Source organism: Camelus bactrianus, chromosome 32 (genome assembly GCF_048773025.1).
Source record: "Camelus bactrianus isolate YW-2024 breed Bactrian camel chromosome 32, ASM4877302v1, whole genome shotgun sequence".
Lineage (NCBI taxonomy): Eukaryota > Metazoa > Chordata > Mammalia > Artiodactyla > Camelidae > Camelus > Camelus bactrianus.
This window is the reverse complement of record NC_133570.1, coordinates 3,939,664-3,956,922: the sequence shown is the minus strand read 5'-3', so window position 1 is coordinate 3,956,922 and position 17,259 is coordinate 3,939,664. Positions and strand designations below refer to the sequence as shown.

Sequence of the window (17,259 nt, the reverse complement as noted above, 5' to 3'; positions counted from 1 at the left end):
GTTGAGAGACTGCTAAAGACGCTTTATTCATTTTGATCCGTTTGAGCTGTAGCAACACAGAATCACGTCGTCCTGGCGTCGCATGGTCTTAACAGTGGGTTCTTCCCTCGTTGGGCTCTGCTGGGAGGCTGGCTACCTAGCTCTAGATTTTGAAAGAGGAAAAAAACTAGAAATTGGTCTCCCTGGATTTCACGATGAACGTCTAGAATGGGGTTGGGAGGTGTGTCGTTGTGATGACAGTAACTTAGGCTTTTTAAGGAGGTTTCATGCAGGCACTCAGGTCCGTTTTCCGGGAAGAGGAGGCTGCCCGTGGAAGACAGGACTGGCTTTAAGGAAGGAGGGTTGCCTGGCACTCGGGACTGATTTATTTCCTCTGTTTGGCTCTCCCCACGTTATCAGTTGAAATATGGCTAAATGCCAGTGGAAAGTCACCACCGTTGAAATTATGAGGCAAGTAAAATAATGCCACTTGTGTCTCATAAAATACTGCATCTCCACCTCATGATAGACTTTAATGCTGTCATATTCATGTCTTTTTTTTTTTTTTTTGGTAGCAAGCAGAAAGGGCTTAAATCAGCCTAACCAAATATCAGAGAGGAAACTTTGGCTTCAGTGCTGGGGCAGCCCAGGGTGTGAAGCCGGCTCCTTGGCTGGCGCTGGGACCTCCTCTGACGCAATTCTCTCCCTGGCTCCCTGCCTCCACCACCTCTCCTGGCTTCTCTTGCCTTCATTCCCAGGCAGGTGCTCTTTAATTCTGCCTGCTCAGAATCTCCTCTCTAAAAGAGAGCACGTTTTCAGTTTCCTCCACCCCATTTCTTTCTGTGCTTTGCAAAGACGATTCTGTTTGTCGGCACTGGCTTTCTTCAGTCTTGAAAGTCACTGCTGCTGCGGCAGTGGAAATAGAGATTTGGACCAGTGATTAAGTACTTGCCCAGACATCTATCCAGAAGAAACTCTAATTCAAAAAGATCCATGCACCCCAGTGTTCACAGCAGCACTATTTACAATGGCTAAGACCTGTAAGCAACCCAAGTGTCCATCAACAGATGACTGGATAAAGAAGTTGTGGTATATTTATACAATGGAATACTACTTGGCCATAAAAAAGAATGAAATAATGCCATTTGCAGCAACATGGATGGACCTGGAGGTTGTCATACTAAGTGAAGCAAGCCAGAAAGAGAAAGAAAAATGCCATATGATATCACTTATATGTGGAATCTAAAAAAAAGAGACACAAATGAATTTGTTTACAAAACAGAGACAGACTCATAGACATAGAAAACAAACTTATTGTTAACCAGGGGTGGGGGTGGAGGGAGAGGAGAGGAATAAATTGGGAGTTTGGGATTTATAGATACTAACTACTGTATATAAAATAGATAAACAATAAGGTCCTACTGTAGAGCACAGGGGACTATATTCAATACTTTGTAATGGCCCATAATGAAAAAGAATATGAAAAGGAATATATATATATGCATATGTATAGATGAGTCACTATGCTGTACACCAGAAACTTATACACATTGTAAATTGACTATATTTCAATTAAAAAAAAAATACATGCCCAGAAAGGAGACACAAGGTGTGCAGGTCAGGCTCCACCCGACCTCACATGGGCCAGAGGAACAGTCCTCTCCTGGGTCCAGAAAATGAGGGACAGCAGGTGCTTAGGGAAGGTTACTAATGACGGTCAAATTCACTATCTAATAGTGGCCTTATTTTTTTATATTTGCTTTGTAATTGTTTCCTTCCCCTGAGTAGAGACCCCAGGAGAGCAGGAACCCCACTTGCCTTCCTCACAGGTGATCCCCGGTGCTGAGCACAGAGCTGGGCACACAGGAGATGCACAGATAGGTTTTATCAAATGCTTGAATGAATGAGTCATAGTCCAGAACTCAGAGACCCAGCCAGAGAGCATATGTTTGTGAAACTCCAGCAGAGTTACAGCCTGGATGTAGACCAACCACAGCTTCTTTTTACGTCTTCCTAGGCGCGCTGACCTTGGTGGTCTGGGACGGTCCTAACTTTTAGTTCCGTTAGAGGCTCACACACTGCCAACAGCGTGCTCTCATTCTGTGTCCAGAAAGTGTGGTCCCCAGGTTCCAAGCATCTCCCATGAGGGTGAATCAGCCCACGTGCACCCGAGAGAGCAAACTGTAGCCTTAAGACTGAATGGAGTCTTCCAGGATACCGGCTTTGCAGGCACTGACCTTGAAGGTTCAGAGCTGCAGTAGGAAATTCTCTTTGTTCGGATGTCAGTCCAAAACCTGCCCTCTTCACCCTGGCATGCTTTGCCTCCCAGCATTCTTGCGCCCCTCCTCTGGGGGTGGAGGATGCGTGGGGACATGATGCCAAAGGTCAGCTGGCCGGATGGCCATCGCATGCCACAGGGCAGCTCATTAGTGCAGCGTGGCTCAGCCACCAGAACACATGTCACCTTTCATTCCGTTGTTTCAGGCCAATTAGTGGCCGTCCTCCTCTGAGGTCTGACCTGGTGCTGACTTACATCGGATCTCATCATTATGTGGCATCATTTTCACTCCTTGAGAGCCTTCGGAAGTGGGAAATGAGACTGATGTCGGGTGAGCTCAGACAAGTTCACGGTGCTGGCACGTGCATCCTGTGTGAACTCAAGTCCCTGGAACCTGTGCACGGAGGACTTTCCCTGTCCTGGACTGTCTTATTTTTGCATCCTGTAACTGGGTGTATGAGCTGCCTTTGTGAGACCAAAAAAAAAAAAAAATACCCCAACTGTTTACCACTGTTTCCTATTACTTCATGCATGATTCTAGTTCATACTTGCTCCTTGGGACCAAATTAGTCTCTCTTAAAAATACAGCAGGATAGGTTTAGGCTCAATTCCAGGAAAATAATTCCAGGAGTGCCTGAATAGATATAATCAGCAAAGGAGAAGTCGGAGAAGCTACAGGCACATAATCCTTTGTAATTGTGGTTGACTTAAGACCTAATTACTGCAGCGTAATTGGCCTCTAAGAAAGATTTTTTGAGGCTGTCGGAATGGATACAATGGGCCAAGGAGGAGGTGCAATGGGATCATTGGGTTTTAATTAATTGGTGACAGGAGAATTCCTGTTTCCTGAAGGAGAGCCCTTCACTTCGGGAGATTTACACACTGTGGGATGACCGGAGCCTGCAAATCACTGCCATTGAATTTCTGCCCAGCTGACATTTATTGAAAAGCTACCCGGTAAATTGAAGGTTACAAGAATTCTAATCTGATTTTTTTTTTTTACCCTAGTGGCATTCAGAATGTCAGCCTACTTGTGGGATCCTCTCAATTCTACTCAACTTCAAGGTTAATGAGATTGAAGATTTTCTGTGGGTTTGCTTTTGAACACCCCGGCGTGTCCCTCTGTCTGTCTGTCTTGTCTTTCATCTTTTGGCCTTTGCTTTTGCGGCGTCGAAATAATTCCAGGTGGTCTGGAGGCGCTCAAAGCATGAGCTTTGAGAGCACCAGAACCGAAGGTAGACATTGTCCCTGCTTAGAGAAAACTGACATCATCATCAAGTGTGGTGCTCTTTGGGCAAGTGGCCCCCGTCATCCCTGCTTGCTGCTGAGTCCTTTGTAACAGCACGCCTCCAGAACGCTAGCGCTGGATGCGAGGCGTGTAGCTTCTAGAGTTGTGTTGTATACAATATGGCACTCGCGGTTAACAATACGGTACTGTATTCTTACAATTTGTTGAGAGGGTAGCTTTTGTGTGAAATGTTCTTACCACAATGAAAAAAATAAAAATAGCACTGGTGACTCCCAGTCCAGGAATGGCTGAGGAGCTGGTGTCACACGAACACTCTTACCGTTGACCCCTGTAAACTCTGGAGAAAATGCAAAAATCCCCAGCTCCATGGAGCACAGAGAGAGTGACCAAAAGAAGCAGCTACTTGGCAACAGTGAGCCTCCCGGTCTGAATTTCCCATCTTGTGATGCATAGACTGATGGAAGGCCCTGTGCAGGGATGCTGAGACTCAGAAAATCCAGTCTTTCCTGACGCTGTTATGAAGATGCCCATGGTTGGTTACGTACATTGGAAGGGACTGAGCGATGCATGGATGGTCCCAGCCGGAGACGGACAGAAAGGACCTCACACACAAGGATCCAGGTGTCACACTCTGGGGAAGACAATGAGGCGTGGGGTTGAAGCGTGAACTCTGAGGTTCACAGCTCGTTCGTTCGTTCATTCCTTCCTTCATTCATTCATGACATATTTATGGAGTCCCTCCTATGGGCCAGGTGCTTTTCCAGGCGTTGGAGGCATTGCAGGGAACATGAAGGAGAAACATCCCTGCCCGCATTGAGTTTACCGTCTCAGAGACAGAAACAGCCCATAGCAAAAGCAAGCAAATAAAGAGTATGTTCGATGTTGAGAGACAGCAGGGAGGGTGAGGGGCTGGCCAGGGTAGGAGATGGGGCTTTCCGCAGGGTCCCTTAAGGAGACCTCACTTAGACGGCAGCATTTAAGGCAAGTCCTGAAGGTGCGCTGTGCAGACACTGGTGGGAAGAGGGGCCAGGGAGAAGGGGGAGGCAGCGGGAAGACCTCGAGGCAGCAGCGAGCCTCATGCTGCAGGAACAGTGAGGGACCGCTGTGGCTTGGACAGAGCGATGGAGGGGGCAATGGTCGCACAGATGACCAGGGAGGGACCGGGCATTGCGGCAGAGGGGGCCGGGTTGTGCAGGGCCATATAGATCCTTGTAAGGAAATCAGCTTTTATGTGAAAGAGATGAGAATCCCGCAAGGGTTTTGAACAGGACAGTGAAGATACCTGACTTCTTTTTGAACAGGAGAACTCTGGCTACTGTGTAAAGAAAACATAGTGGAGGGCAGGGGGCGAGGGCGGGAGCGAGAGATCGTTTCGGAGGTGACTATAGTAACCCGGGCAAGAGGGGACAGTGGCTTGGGCCAGTGTAGGAGCAGCAGGCGTGGGGAGAGTGAAGATATTTAAAAATATTTATTTCCCAGGCAGATGAGACAGGCTTTCTGCACAGAACATGTGCGGGCTACTGAGGAAAGGGAGGGGCTCAGGATCATCAGACAAGGCTTTGACCTGAGTAACCGGATGGGCGGCTGGCTTTGCCTTCGATGGGGAAGAGCATGTGGTGGGGGATGGGCTTCACCCCCAGAGGTTCAGTGTCAAGCTGGGGATGCTGTTTGGATTTCTAACTGGAGCCGATGAATAGGCAGTTGGATAAAAGAGTCTGGAATTTGGGAGACAAGTCCAGGTGGTAGGTATCAACCTCACAATTCTTGCACCTTCTGACCCCACCCCTCTGAGAGCCATGAATCCCCCTCGTACTTACAGTCAGACGTCTGTGGTCTTTAAACTTTGCTTTAGGTGAACGTGATCTAGGGTTCTGCGGGCTGCTCGTCTTGGACGTGGCCTTTGCTGGGTCGGCCACGAACGTACCCCGATCATCTATTGTTGCAGCCTTCTTAATGGGGAGCCCGGTGAAACCCTTCGTGTGGGATGTTGCTCCTGTATCTCAGCAGGGACACCACCAGGACGGGGGATGAGTGGCACTGATTGCCTCCGCCAGCGGGCCCCTGGTGACCAGGGCAGCCCGCAGTGTGCTGGACGTACAGGCGCCCTCCACGGCCACCCGGAGGAGCCCAGCCAACCAGCACGCGCAGGGCGCGACCCCGGGACCTCGGCCTCATCAGCAGCTATGCTCCTTGGAGGAGCCAGCCTGCCCCGAGGCCGCAGAAGAATCCCCGTTTAACGAGGCCTTTCCCAGTCTGGGTGAAGGGGAGTCCTGTGCCACACGGCAGGAGAGAGGTGTTCGCTTTGAAGCAGACTCTGAAGAATAATCAGAGTTTTCTGCGAGTGACTCTGCTCGTGTATGCCACTGGGCCAGGCACAGAGCTGGGGACGTGGTCCTCTCGCTCAGCGTGCAGGTGTGAATCAATGGCTCAGCGTCTATGTGTATGTATTTACACATATGTGTCTAACTGAATCCCTCTGCTGTACACTTGGAACTAACACAATACTGTAAGTCAACTGTACTTCAATTAAAAAAAAAAGAAAGAAAGCTAATAACGTCAGAGGACTTCAGCTGAGGACTTGGAGGCCAGCAGTAGAAGGAACACTTCTTATTTTTCCATGTATGTATGTATTTATATTTATTTATTTTTAATTGAAGTATAGTTGCTTTACAACACTGTTAGTTTCTGGTCTACAGCATCGTGGTTCAGTTACATATATATATATATATTCTTTTTCATTATAGGCTATTACAACGTATTGACTATGGTTCCCTGTGCTCTGCAGTAGGTCCTTGTTGTTTATCTTCTTCATATACAGTAATTTGTATCTGCAAACCCCGGACAAGGGAGGAAGACTTTTTGCTGTTACCTTCTTTCGTACTTTTTGAATTTTGGCTCCTGGGAATATATTTTTTACTCAACAATTAACACTATGTTATAAATCAAAATAACAGATACCTGGCCCTGCTCTCAAGGGTGGCCATGACTGTGCACCCCCAGGAACCCCGAGGAGCCCCAACGAGGCCCTGTGTGCCCGCCACCCTCTGCGCACATGCCCAGAGCCCGTGCGTCATTTCTCACGTCAGCCAGCCTGGGTTTGCCTTTCTCTTTAAGGGGGCTCCAGCAGCCCTGGATTCCCTGAGTCATTTTGCAGAACAAGAGTGTTCCTCAAGGTTGGTAACAGGAAGAAACAGAGAGGGGGGCGACTCTGAGATGGTGTATTCAGGAAACTGGTGTGAGATGATTTCTGGGCCGTCATTTCCCAGAAGGGTTTTCGGGATGTTGTCAGAAAGACCGAGGCAGAGGGGGAAGAATTAATTGTGGCAATTGTCTTCACTGTCTCCAGGCTTGTCATGGTGATGCTGATAAAATCAAATCAGCTGGAAGTGAGGGTGAGTTGTTAGTGTGAGAAATCGTCCTGGATTTGGCAGCTGAGAGAGTGGAGGTGTCTACGGTGTTTGCTCATTATCAAGATTTATTGTTTTCAGCCCTGGGAAAATGTTGGTAAGCAAAAATAAGGTCACACACCAGTCTGCGAGGTACTTCAAAATATTTAAAAAATGGAAAAAAGAAGAATTTAATGTCATTTTTTTTTTCTGTGGTTGGAAAGTGGGGCAATGGGTTTGTTGACTTATCATAAGCTGGTTTGAGTTGGATGGAGAGTTTCTGGGAGGATTTGCTGCAGAAAAACGTATTCGAGGTTTCAATGAAAGAATAAACAAAGCAAGGGAGAGTTGATGGCAGTAGCTTTCTTTTCTTTTTTTAAATTGGACCATAGTTGATTTACGATGTGTTAGTTTCAGGTACATAGCAAAGTGATTCAGATACACACACACACACACACATACACACAGATACATATATTTTAAATTATTTTCCATCATAGGTTATTACAAGATATTAAGTATAGTTCCCTGTGCTCTACAGAAAATCCTTATCTATTTTATGTATAGTAGTTTGTTTATGTTAATCCTAGACTCCTAATTTATCCCTCCCGCCTCCCTTTCCCCTTTGGTGACTATAAGTTTATTTTCTATGTCTGTGAGTCTGTTTCTGTTTTGTCAATAAATTCGTTTGTATTATTTTTTAGATTTCACATGTAAGTGGTATCATATGATATTTGTCTTTCTCTGTCTGACTTTCTTCACTTAGTATGATCATCTCTAGGTCCATCCATGTTGCTGCTAATGGCGTTATTTCATTCTTTTATATGGATGAGTAATATCCCATCATATATATATCACCTGCTGATGGGTACCTGGGTTATTTCCACGTCTTGTCTATTGTAAATTGTGCTGCTATGAGCATTGGGGTTGCATGGATCTTTTTGAATTAGAGATTTTGTCTTTTCTGAATATGTACCCAGGAGTGGAATTGTTGGATCATATGGTAGCTTTATTTTTGTTTTTTTTTTCAGGAACCTCCATATTGTTTTCCATGGGAGGTTTTTTTTTTTTTTTTTGGTGCTTGCGTTTTTGGTGTCATATCTGAGAACTCATTGCCTAAACCAGGTTCACGAAGATTATTGCCTATGTTTTTATAATTTTAGCTCTTACACTTAGCTCTTGGATCCACTTTGTGTCCATTTTTGTTTATGGTGTGAAGTAGGGTTCCGGAGCAATTCTTCTGCGAATGTCCGATTGTCCCAACACCACTTGTTGAAAAGATTGTTCTTTTCTTCTTTCAAGTGTCTTGGCAGCCTAGCTGAAAATCACTTACTCATAAACATAAGGGCTTACTTCTAGACTCCCAGTTCTGTTCCGTTGATTTGTATGTCCATTCTTAGACCTGTGCCTTGAGTACTGAAGCTTTGTAGTAAGTCTTAAAATGGGGGAAATGGGAGTCTGCCAACTTTATCCTTCTTCTCAAAGATTGTTTTGGCTATTCTGGGTCCCCAGCGATTTGGGAATATTTATTCTCATTTGTACCCCTTCCTTTTCACCCTGATTTTTTTTTTCAGTTCTTAGTTCAGCTGGTTGAAGAGGCCGTCACACAGCAGTTGAGATTTTACACCTCTTCTTGAGAAGACAGCCCAAGCCCAAATTGGAATTTTCTATTAAGATTTCACATGCCTGGGAAGTGTCCCCCACCCGGCTGAGGAGTTGAGGTCAGGATTCACCGCCGAGCCCAGAGCCATGGTTAGGAACTGGGTCTCGTGGTAACACCAAAGCAGGAGGGTGTTGAGAGACAAACTCCCACAAGAATGAGGAATTGTTTGTGAGCTGGAGTCGCACACATCAGGTGTTTACTCAGAAGGGCAAAAATAAAACGTGTTTTCTCAGAGATCACAGACGTCTGTGGGGACCTGGGGGACATGATAAATGAATCAGATGGTCTTCGGAGGCCGACTGGGGAGTTTCAGCCCCACTGGTGGGGATGGCCCCTGCTGCTCCAGTGGACTGTTGCCACACGGGTCACGGGACAGATAATGTTGCCTGGCCAATTTTTTCGAAGAAAAATCAGAAGCACTGGTTTTTTGGTGTGAACATTCTGCATTTAAAACTATCGGCAGCCAGTTCAAATTTTGTGAAAACACAGCAGTGGAGGTGGTTAAGCAGGGACTGTGGCCCTGGCCATATGCAGCCCAGATTCTACGTTGTAACCTTTAGGTTTTCTATTTAAATTTCCTAATCAGCTAGAAATGCAATAAAAGAACCCCTGTTCTTGAAGTGTTCCCATTTGACACAGTCTTATGATTTTTTTTTTTAAGTTCTAGATAGCAATTTAATGATGAGAAGTCTTGAAATTAAACCAATGAGGAGAGAAGGTTTTGAGCTCAAAAGTCCCTGCTCTAAACTAGGGACTCTTAAATATTTTTAGACCTTTAATGGCCGACCTCAGCCTGGTTCGTCACCCTGAAACGTTTCCCACAGCAAGCTCGGGGAGAGCGGTGCTGCCTTTGACAACACAGGAAAGAGGAGGTGGCGCCTGGGTTTTATGAAATTGCAGAAGGAGATGATTTATTCATGCCCTATTCTGAGAGCTGGCCATGCGGCCCTGGTGACAAGAGCTGTGTGACAGGCAGAGAGACGGATTAAGGAACCTCTGCCCCGTTGCTGGGGCTGGAGAGCAGGGATTTGCCCGGTTCCTCTCTGGGAGGACTGGTGTTGGGGGTGGGGGAGTCATGGAGTTGGGAGGACGTCTGGAGGGGGAGAGAGGGTGTGATGTGTGATGAGGCACCCCAAGCAGAGAGGCTGTAGCTGCTGCCTGTTGTTCGAGCCCCTTCTTCAAAGGTCAGCCCAAGGCCAGCCTCCTCCGGGAAGCCTCCCCTGACCTCCCCTTTCTCTCTCCTCCCAACACCGTAGCACGGCCTCTCTGGCTTCACTAAAGCACATGTTCCTCTGAGCTCTCGCTCAAACTGTTGTTTGATATTCAGTGACTCCTTCAACCGATGTTTCACGAGCACCAACTGTGTCCTAGGCAGTGTTCTAAGTGCTAGGGACACGGTAGTGAGCAAAACAGGCAAAAATCCCTGCTTACCTGGCACTTACACTCCTGTGTGTGTGTGTGAGAGAGAGAGAGAGAGGGAAAGAAAACCAACAGATCACTCACTTAGCGTACTGGAAGGTGAGAGCCGTGGAAAACCTGATGGACCCAGACTCGCAGGGATGGGGGATGACGCCTTCGAGGGGTGTGTGTGGTCAGAAGCAGGGGGTGTGTAAGCAAAGACTTGAAGGACGTTCTTTCTGAGTTAGCACTTTTGTGCTCCTGCTGCTGATTTGGGATAGAATCTCCCCATGATTTGTTTTAGCTTAAAATAGGTTTATTCATTCATTCAACAAACATTTGCTGAGGGTCTGTTAGGCTTCTATCCATCCTTAAGGTCTCAGCTCAAGTGTCAGCTCCTTACAGAGGACTTCCCTGTACACACTTTTCATTGTCTCATGTTGTAATGTATATTCTATTTTAAAATTAAAAGTGACTGTGTTAAAATTGTATTTCTTTTAAATTGAAAGAATGTATTTAAATTCTTTTAAAAAAGAAATTTTATTCTTCTAGTTTATTTTTAGGATAGCATTGATCATGACCCAGACTTACCTTATTTATTTTTTCGCCGGACTCTTAAGACAGGAATCTCATCTGTTTTGTCTACCGGTGAATTCTCAGTGGCTGACACATACTGAGTGCTTAATCAATGTCACTGAATAAGTGGCTATGCCAGGGACTGTAGTGACCATGGTATTAGAAATAGGTTTTGGCTTTTGAAAAATTAATGTTCGTAAGATTCAGCAGTTATGCTTCTTGGTATTTGCCCAAAGGAAGTGAAAACGTATGTCCACACAAAAACCTGCACACGGATGTTTATAGCAGCTTTTGTTCATAGTTGCCAAAACTTGGAAGCCACCAAGATGTCCTTCAGTGAGTGAATGGATAAGTAAACCGTGGTCCATCCAGACAGCGGAATGTTATTCAATGCTGGAAAGAAATGAGCTGTCAAGCAGTGAAAAGTCAGGGACGAACGCATATGACTTAAATGCATATCACCAAGTCAAGGAAGCCAATCTGAAAAGGCTCCATCCTGTAGGATTCCAACTCTGTGACATTCCGGAAAAGGCAAAACCATGGAGACAGTAAAAAGATCAGTGGTGGCCAGGGGTTCGAGGGAAGGGAGGGATGAGCAGGCAGAGCACAGAGGATTTTTAGGGCAGTGGAAACACTCTGTATGAGACCATAATGGTGGGTACATGTCCTTATACATTTGTCCAAACCCACAGAATGTGCAAAAACCAAGAGTGAGCTATAATGTACCCTGTAGACTGCAGGCGATAATGATGTGTCCATGTAGGTTCATCCATTGTAACAAGTTGAACCATCTGATGGGGGATGTTGATAACGAGGGAGGCTGTGCATGGGGGGAGGATCAGAGTTTTATGGGAAATCTTTGTACCTTTCTCTCATTTTCGCTGTGAACCTAAAACTGCTCTGAAAAATAAAGTCTTAAAAAAAAAAAAAAGAACTACCTTCTATTAGTGGAGACAGATGTGTCTTCTCAAAGCGAAGAGTGTGTAAATGTACTTACCAGGCAGGCAGGAGACTGTCTCAAGACCCAGCTGACTGGTAGTTCCCTGTCTCCCAGAATAAAAATGACACCCGCCCCCACTAGAACTTACAGGGTGTCCTGCTGGATCTGTTGAGTGTGTTCAGGGAACTAAACAAATAGGCGTGAAGCTCCTGCAAGTGTCCAGGCACTGGGTCAGCTGCCACGGTCAGCAGTCTGGGCACATCTGTGTCCTGATGGTGTGAAGTCAGGTTTCGGTCAAATTGCATTTACTGTGAGCGACCCGCAAGCCTGTTCTGGGGCATCTGCTCAGTGTAATCGTGGTTTGGTATTTACTTTGCTCTTCGGTCGTCTTTTAAAAATAATGCCCAGAAACAGACCCATAAGGAAAAAGCAGAAGCCCTGAGATCAGAGACAATCTCTCTTGCTCCATTTTTAGAGAAAACTCATGTGAGGAGAACTTGAGCATCTCAGCCTGGTAGCTCAGAATTATCTAGACGCTTGTGGGGAGGGAAATAATCTCTGTAAACGGTACAGCCTGCTGGAGAACACTTCGAGCTTTTGAACTCTTTCCTTCTTTATTTCTCCCTCCCTCCCGCTCCCCCATGGCCTCCCCTGCTCCCCTCTGCAACACATCCATTATTGTCACCATGAAGGATCTGCTGGGAAATGGCTGCGTTGTGGCTCCTGGGGACCAGCTGCCGGGCTGGTTCTCCCATCTGTCTCCTCGCCCCCAACTCCCCTCCTTGCTGGCACGTCTGAGCTGTAGCCACGCCGTGCACTCAGAAGCTGTCTCAGCCTCACCCCAGGGGTCCCAGGGAGGAGGCTCAGCTTTTATTAAGGGACAGGTTTTCTGTGGGAAACAGGGCTTCTGGGAAGCAAGTCATTTTGGGAAGATGCTGTGTGTTTTAGCTTGAGGGGAGAAACAGCCAAGTGGTGTTCCTGCCTGACCCCTCCCAACACACACACACACACACACACACACACACACACACACACACCCCTCCATCCCAGGGAAAAGAAAAATACCTAATGAATAGCTCATGACTGAAACACTGATCCTGATTCCTCAAAGGCAGTTAGTAATTATTAAATTGAGAGAGTCTTGGAGCGCTTTTCCAAATGGGAAGGCTTATCAAGAATAGATCAGGAGCAGGTAAAATTAATAGTAATAAACCCATTTCCATAGAAATGGACTTATTAGCAGGCATGCCAGCTGCCTTAAAGTCTTCTGGCTTGAGAGAAATGACCTAAAATTAAAATTTATGCATCAAAGTGACTCCAACGGGATTGCTATTCCATTCGTAGCTGGACTTGGGCAGGTTCCTGTAGTTGGTCCAGCTCACAGGCTGGAAAGTCAGAGGAGAAAGGAAGAGCACACAGTTAAGGGGGGTGGAGGCAGCCGTCCCACACAGACCCTGCCCTCTTAGCCCACAGACTGGCCACTTCTGTACCCCAAGCCCAGAGCGTGGATGTAGCAGGATTAAACTGCTGATGACAGAGAGTTACACCCCTTTTCTTGTTGCCCTGGATTTTCACTTTCTCCGTGCAGGCTTCTCTGAGGTTTGCTGAGTGCTGAGACCCAGGAGGTGTTAGAAATGGCTCCTTAGATCTGGTTACAAGCAGGGAGCAGCTCAAAGAGAAACTGAAAATCTGATCTGATAGGGGCCGAGCGTTTCTTACAGGAGGAGACTTAACAGATGAGTAAGTGGAGAGTCCCTGTGATCAGAGGTGTGACTTTAGGCTGGGGTGTGGCGGATGGGAAATGGGGGTGACTGAAGCTGAAAACTCAGGGCCCAAGTTGCTAAGATCCTGAACTCCCTCTGGCCGTGCCCAGGTAAACAGGGGTCCCCTGTGAGGGGTTCCCGCCTGAGCCCACTGTCACCGTCTCATGAGGCTGGGTCCCCTTTTCATCACACATTCCCTTCCCCTTGCAAAACCACAGGTACAAATAGATACTTGAGGATTCATAGCTCTCATGTGCTCACACCCAGCCAGCTCGTACCATCTGGCTGTGTAATTTTAATAAACTTATACTTCAGTTTAAATAGCCACTTCTGGCCAGTGGCCACTGTATTGGACAGAGCAGTATCAGAGAGTTTCTTTAAACCTTGGCTAAGTGGAGGGGAAGCTGGACATGACTGATTCTGGATGGAGTCTAACATAGTTCTGTTGGGGGTAGAAGTCCGTGTCGGGCAGGTCAGCATAATTCAGTTCCGTCTACGCTACAGCTGTACTGTAACTGTTTTTGTCAATACTATGGCTGACTGTTGCCTCTGGCACCTCTTGGCATATGTGTAAGGAAAGTGGTTTCCACCCTATTAAGTCTTCATTGAGAGGGAGCTGTCCATGGTAGGAGATTCTGAGGGGCAAACAGCAGGTGACAGGCTCTTTTTCAAAATTCTTTCCCAGCGGCTTACGAGTTGAGTGGCTAGGCTGCGGACCCTGCCTGAGACCCCCAAAGGCAGGGAGGAGGCTTTCAAGATCATTTTGGTCCAGGAAGGCCCATTGGCAGTAAAGGAGCAGGTTCGTGGGTGTGACTCAGGCTGTGACTCTGCTGTCGTAGTCATTGGATGTAGGTGCAGCTGGATCAGGGTGATGGACACAGGCTTATGGAGCAGAAGCCATTCACAAATCCCATGCTGGGTGGCTTTTTGTTTTAACTCTGTCCAGTAACTTCTCCTGTCAGCGCAACAGTCAGGCCACAACTTACAAGTCCATGTCAGTGATGAGAGGCTCTCCCTGTGTAGATGGATACCATAGTGACACTTGTCCTTTTCACTTGTATGTGCCCTGTCCACCTTCTTCCCCTTCCTCCCAACACATGTACATTGTTGTCACTCCCTGAATGAAGGCAGGTGGGTTTTTTTTACATTGCATCCCATCCCATTTTAGGCTGATGAAATGAAGAATCCACTACAGCACCTTATTATGTGGCTCATGGTTTATGCCATGAACCATGCACTTGATGGGGCCCTTTCCCGTTCTTGATCTCATGACGCCCCCACAAGCCCGTGGGATCACCCATATTCTCCCCAAACCCTGAAGCTCAGAGTCTGAACCACGGGCCGTAGACACAGGGGTCGAAGTAGAAGGCAGAGTTAGAAACAGCCAGAATCCACGCGCCTCGTGCCAGGAGTACTGGTGACACCAGATGCAGGTCCGGGGCCAGGTCCCGTGTGTGGTCCTGGGTCGTGGCGTTCGCGCGCGTGGGCTTGGGGAGGACAGAGCTGTGGCGGTGCTCAGAGATGAGGTGCTGTCCGAGCTGCTCACTCAGGGAAGGACAGCCTGCTTCCACAGAGCCCTGGAGACGGATGGTCCGTCCACGCTGGGGAGTGGGTCACCGACGGGCAGCCTGTGAATTAGGCCCTCCCAATGCCGCCGTACGACTTGCTGAACTTGGCCATCACTCTTGGGTTGACAGAGAGGAATACGGCACATTGACCGCGTTCTTGACATTCTGCTGAGTCTCCCGTTTTAAACTGCACTTTACCGTGTGTTTGTTTTCCAGAGCAAACGGCTCCTTCTACGAGATCTTGCAAGTGGACTTCGGAGTTGACAACAGCAGTGGCCTGGCCGGGGCCCAGCAGATCACCTGGCAGGTGGAGTACCCGGTGGAGGACTCCGTGAGCGAGCTGGTCGTCTCCGAGATCTTCGTCAGCCAGACCTCCTTCGTGGGCATCGTGCCTCTCGCCATGGTGAGAAGTCCAGGTTCAGAAATCAGAGTCGCGAAGACTTTTTTTTTAGAGTACTTTAATATCCAGAGACAAACGAGCACTTTATAATCTGCTGTTTTCTGTGCACCTGATGAAGGTGTTTGAACAAGGGAAATGCACTTTGATTACATCTTGTTTACCTGCTTTCCGCACCGCCTCCTTGGAAACTATTCAGGGTCTGCTGTGTAAATCCTCCTTTCCCTTGTGGATGTGGCTGAACTAGTTCCCGGGGAGCCTGTGTGTGTGTGTTTTCATTTTTGTTTTAAAATTGTATCAGCCTGTGTCCATCTCAGGACCAAGTGCTGGGCTGGGTGAAGACGGACGCGTTGAAATGCATCCGGGGTGGGTGGTGGGGACAGCCGCTCTGTGTGCTGAGTGACCGGCCCCTGGCCAAGCAGCTTTGCCCTGACAGTTTGCAGGTAGCTTGGGGACTGGCCCACTTTAAAATGCAGATGGACCAAAAGAGCCTTGTTGGGAAATGACCAGCTGAACCTGGATAGGATCCCAGAGTCCGTCAAACCACTTATGTTTCTGTTTCTGGCCTGGAGGTGACCACGTCTCTGCTGGGAACTTGGGTGAAGCTCCGTTTATGACCAGGCTCGGGGGCCATGTCTCAGCACAGGTCATAGACAAGGTTCCAGAACCTAAAAGGGCAGTGCTGGTGGCTCACAGGGATGATAAACCAGGGGTGCCATATTCCTAATGGCCTTTTCCACACCGGAAACGTTCAAATAAATTCTGTGCTGCTTGGACCTTCCTGTCTGGGACCGAAGTGTGGGGTCCACACTGGAGATTCCAGGACAGGCTGTGGGTGCTTCTGCCTTCCATATTGAGTTGGATACCAGGGTTGAGATCCTTGCAAATAAAACTCACTAGCCTATGATTAATTCCGCAATTCCCGTATCAGGGTTCTGGACTCTTCTCTTTGCCCCAGAACACACTTCCCTTCCATCTCCCCACATCTGGTTCCTTCTCCTCCACTTGACCATTAGGCACCTTCCCTGACCACGATGGCTAAAGCTGGCTGTCCATGCCCCGGCCCATCACTCTCTGTCCACATGTCCACCCTGTTCTGTCCTCTCCACAGATGTCCTCAGTGTGTGAGGTTCCCAGTTCATCATCTGTCCCCCTCCCCAGAAGGAGAGATCCATGCTGGGTGCTGAGAAAAACATCAGCTGAGCAAAAGAAACAGGGTCCCTCCCATCGCGGAGCCTGTGACCCCATGGTGGGAGACAGACAGGGTTCTGGCCATCAGTTTATTGCCTCTCAGCTCCAAATTCACCCCTCACTGCCTGCTCTGTGAATAGGGATCTGAGCGGTGAACAGTTTTCCTTGGCCAATGGGCAAGATTTGTGCTCTGTCAGTAGGGGGCGCTGGAGAGATGTTTCAGAAGGAAGGGGCTTTCGTCCCGACGCTGCTGCTCTCTTCCTGCAGGCATGGGCGCTGAGGAAGCACAGTATTTGCCCAGCAAATGAACGAATGGTTGTATTTATCATCAGAACTCGAATCTGCGGACTGGATGCCTCCCACTTGCTGGATTAATTTCCTTTTGTAGCTGTAACAAAGCCCCACAAACTTAGTGACGTAAAACAACACAAATTTATTACCTTACAGTCTGGAGGTCACAAGTCCGAAATGGGTTTCACGGGGCTACAATGAAGGTGCCGAGGGAGATTGTGTTCCTTCCGGAGAGTCCATTTGTTGCCTTTTCCAGCTTCTGGAGGCCTCCAGCATCCCTTGGCTCATGGCCCCACAACACTCAGACCTCTGCTTCTGTCCTCTGACCCTCCTGCCTCCCTCTTTCCCTTATAAGAACCCTTGTGGATATGTTGGGTCCCCCTGGATGACTCAGGGTAACCCCCCCATCTCAAGATTTTTGACTTTCCCGTTCGCCATGAGAAGTAACAGATTCTGGGGATGAGGGTATGGACGTCTTTGAGGGCTTTGGGCAGGATATCGCCCCTCCCTGTGTTGGTCTTGCTCAGGCTGTGCACAGCACCCTCCACGCCTCCTCCCACGACCTGTCCGTTCGTCACCT

General features: G+C 47.9%; 1 protein-coding gene across 2 annotated transcripts in view; it reads left to right on the top strand.

Annotated features, from left to right (window-relative positions):
• The window catches only part of TMEM132B (transmembrane protein 132B), a 317,694-nt gene that overhangs the window by 230,046 nt on the left and 70,389 nt on the right, over window positions 1-17,259 (top strand). For both annotated transcript variants that reach the window (XM_074356446.1, XM_074356447.1), the window contains one exon: window positions 15,017-15,203. In XM_074356446.1, coding sequence (XP_074212547.1) covers window positions 15,017-15,203 — 187 coding nt within the window. The remainder of the gene's footprint in view (window positions 1-15,016; window positions 15,204-17,259) is intronic.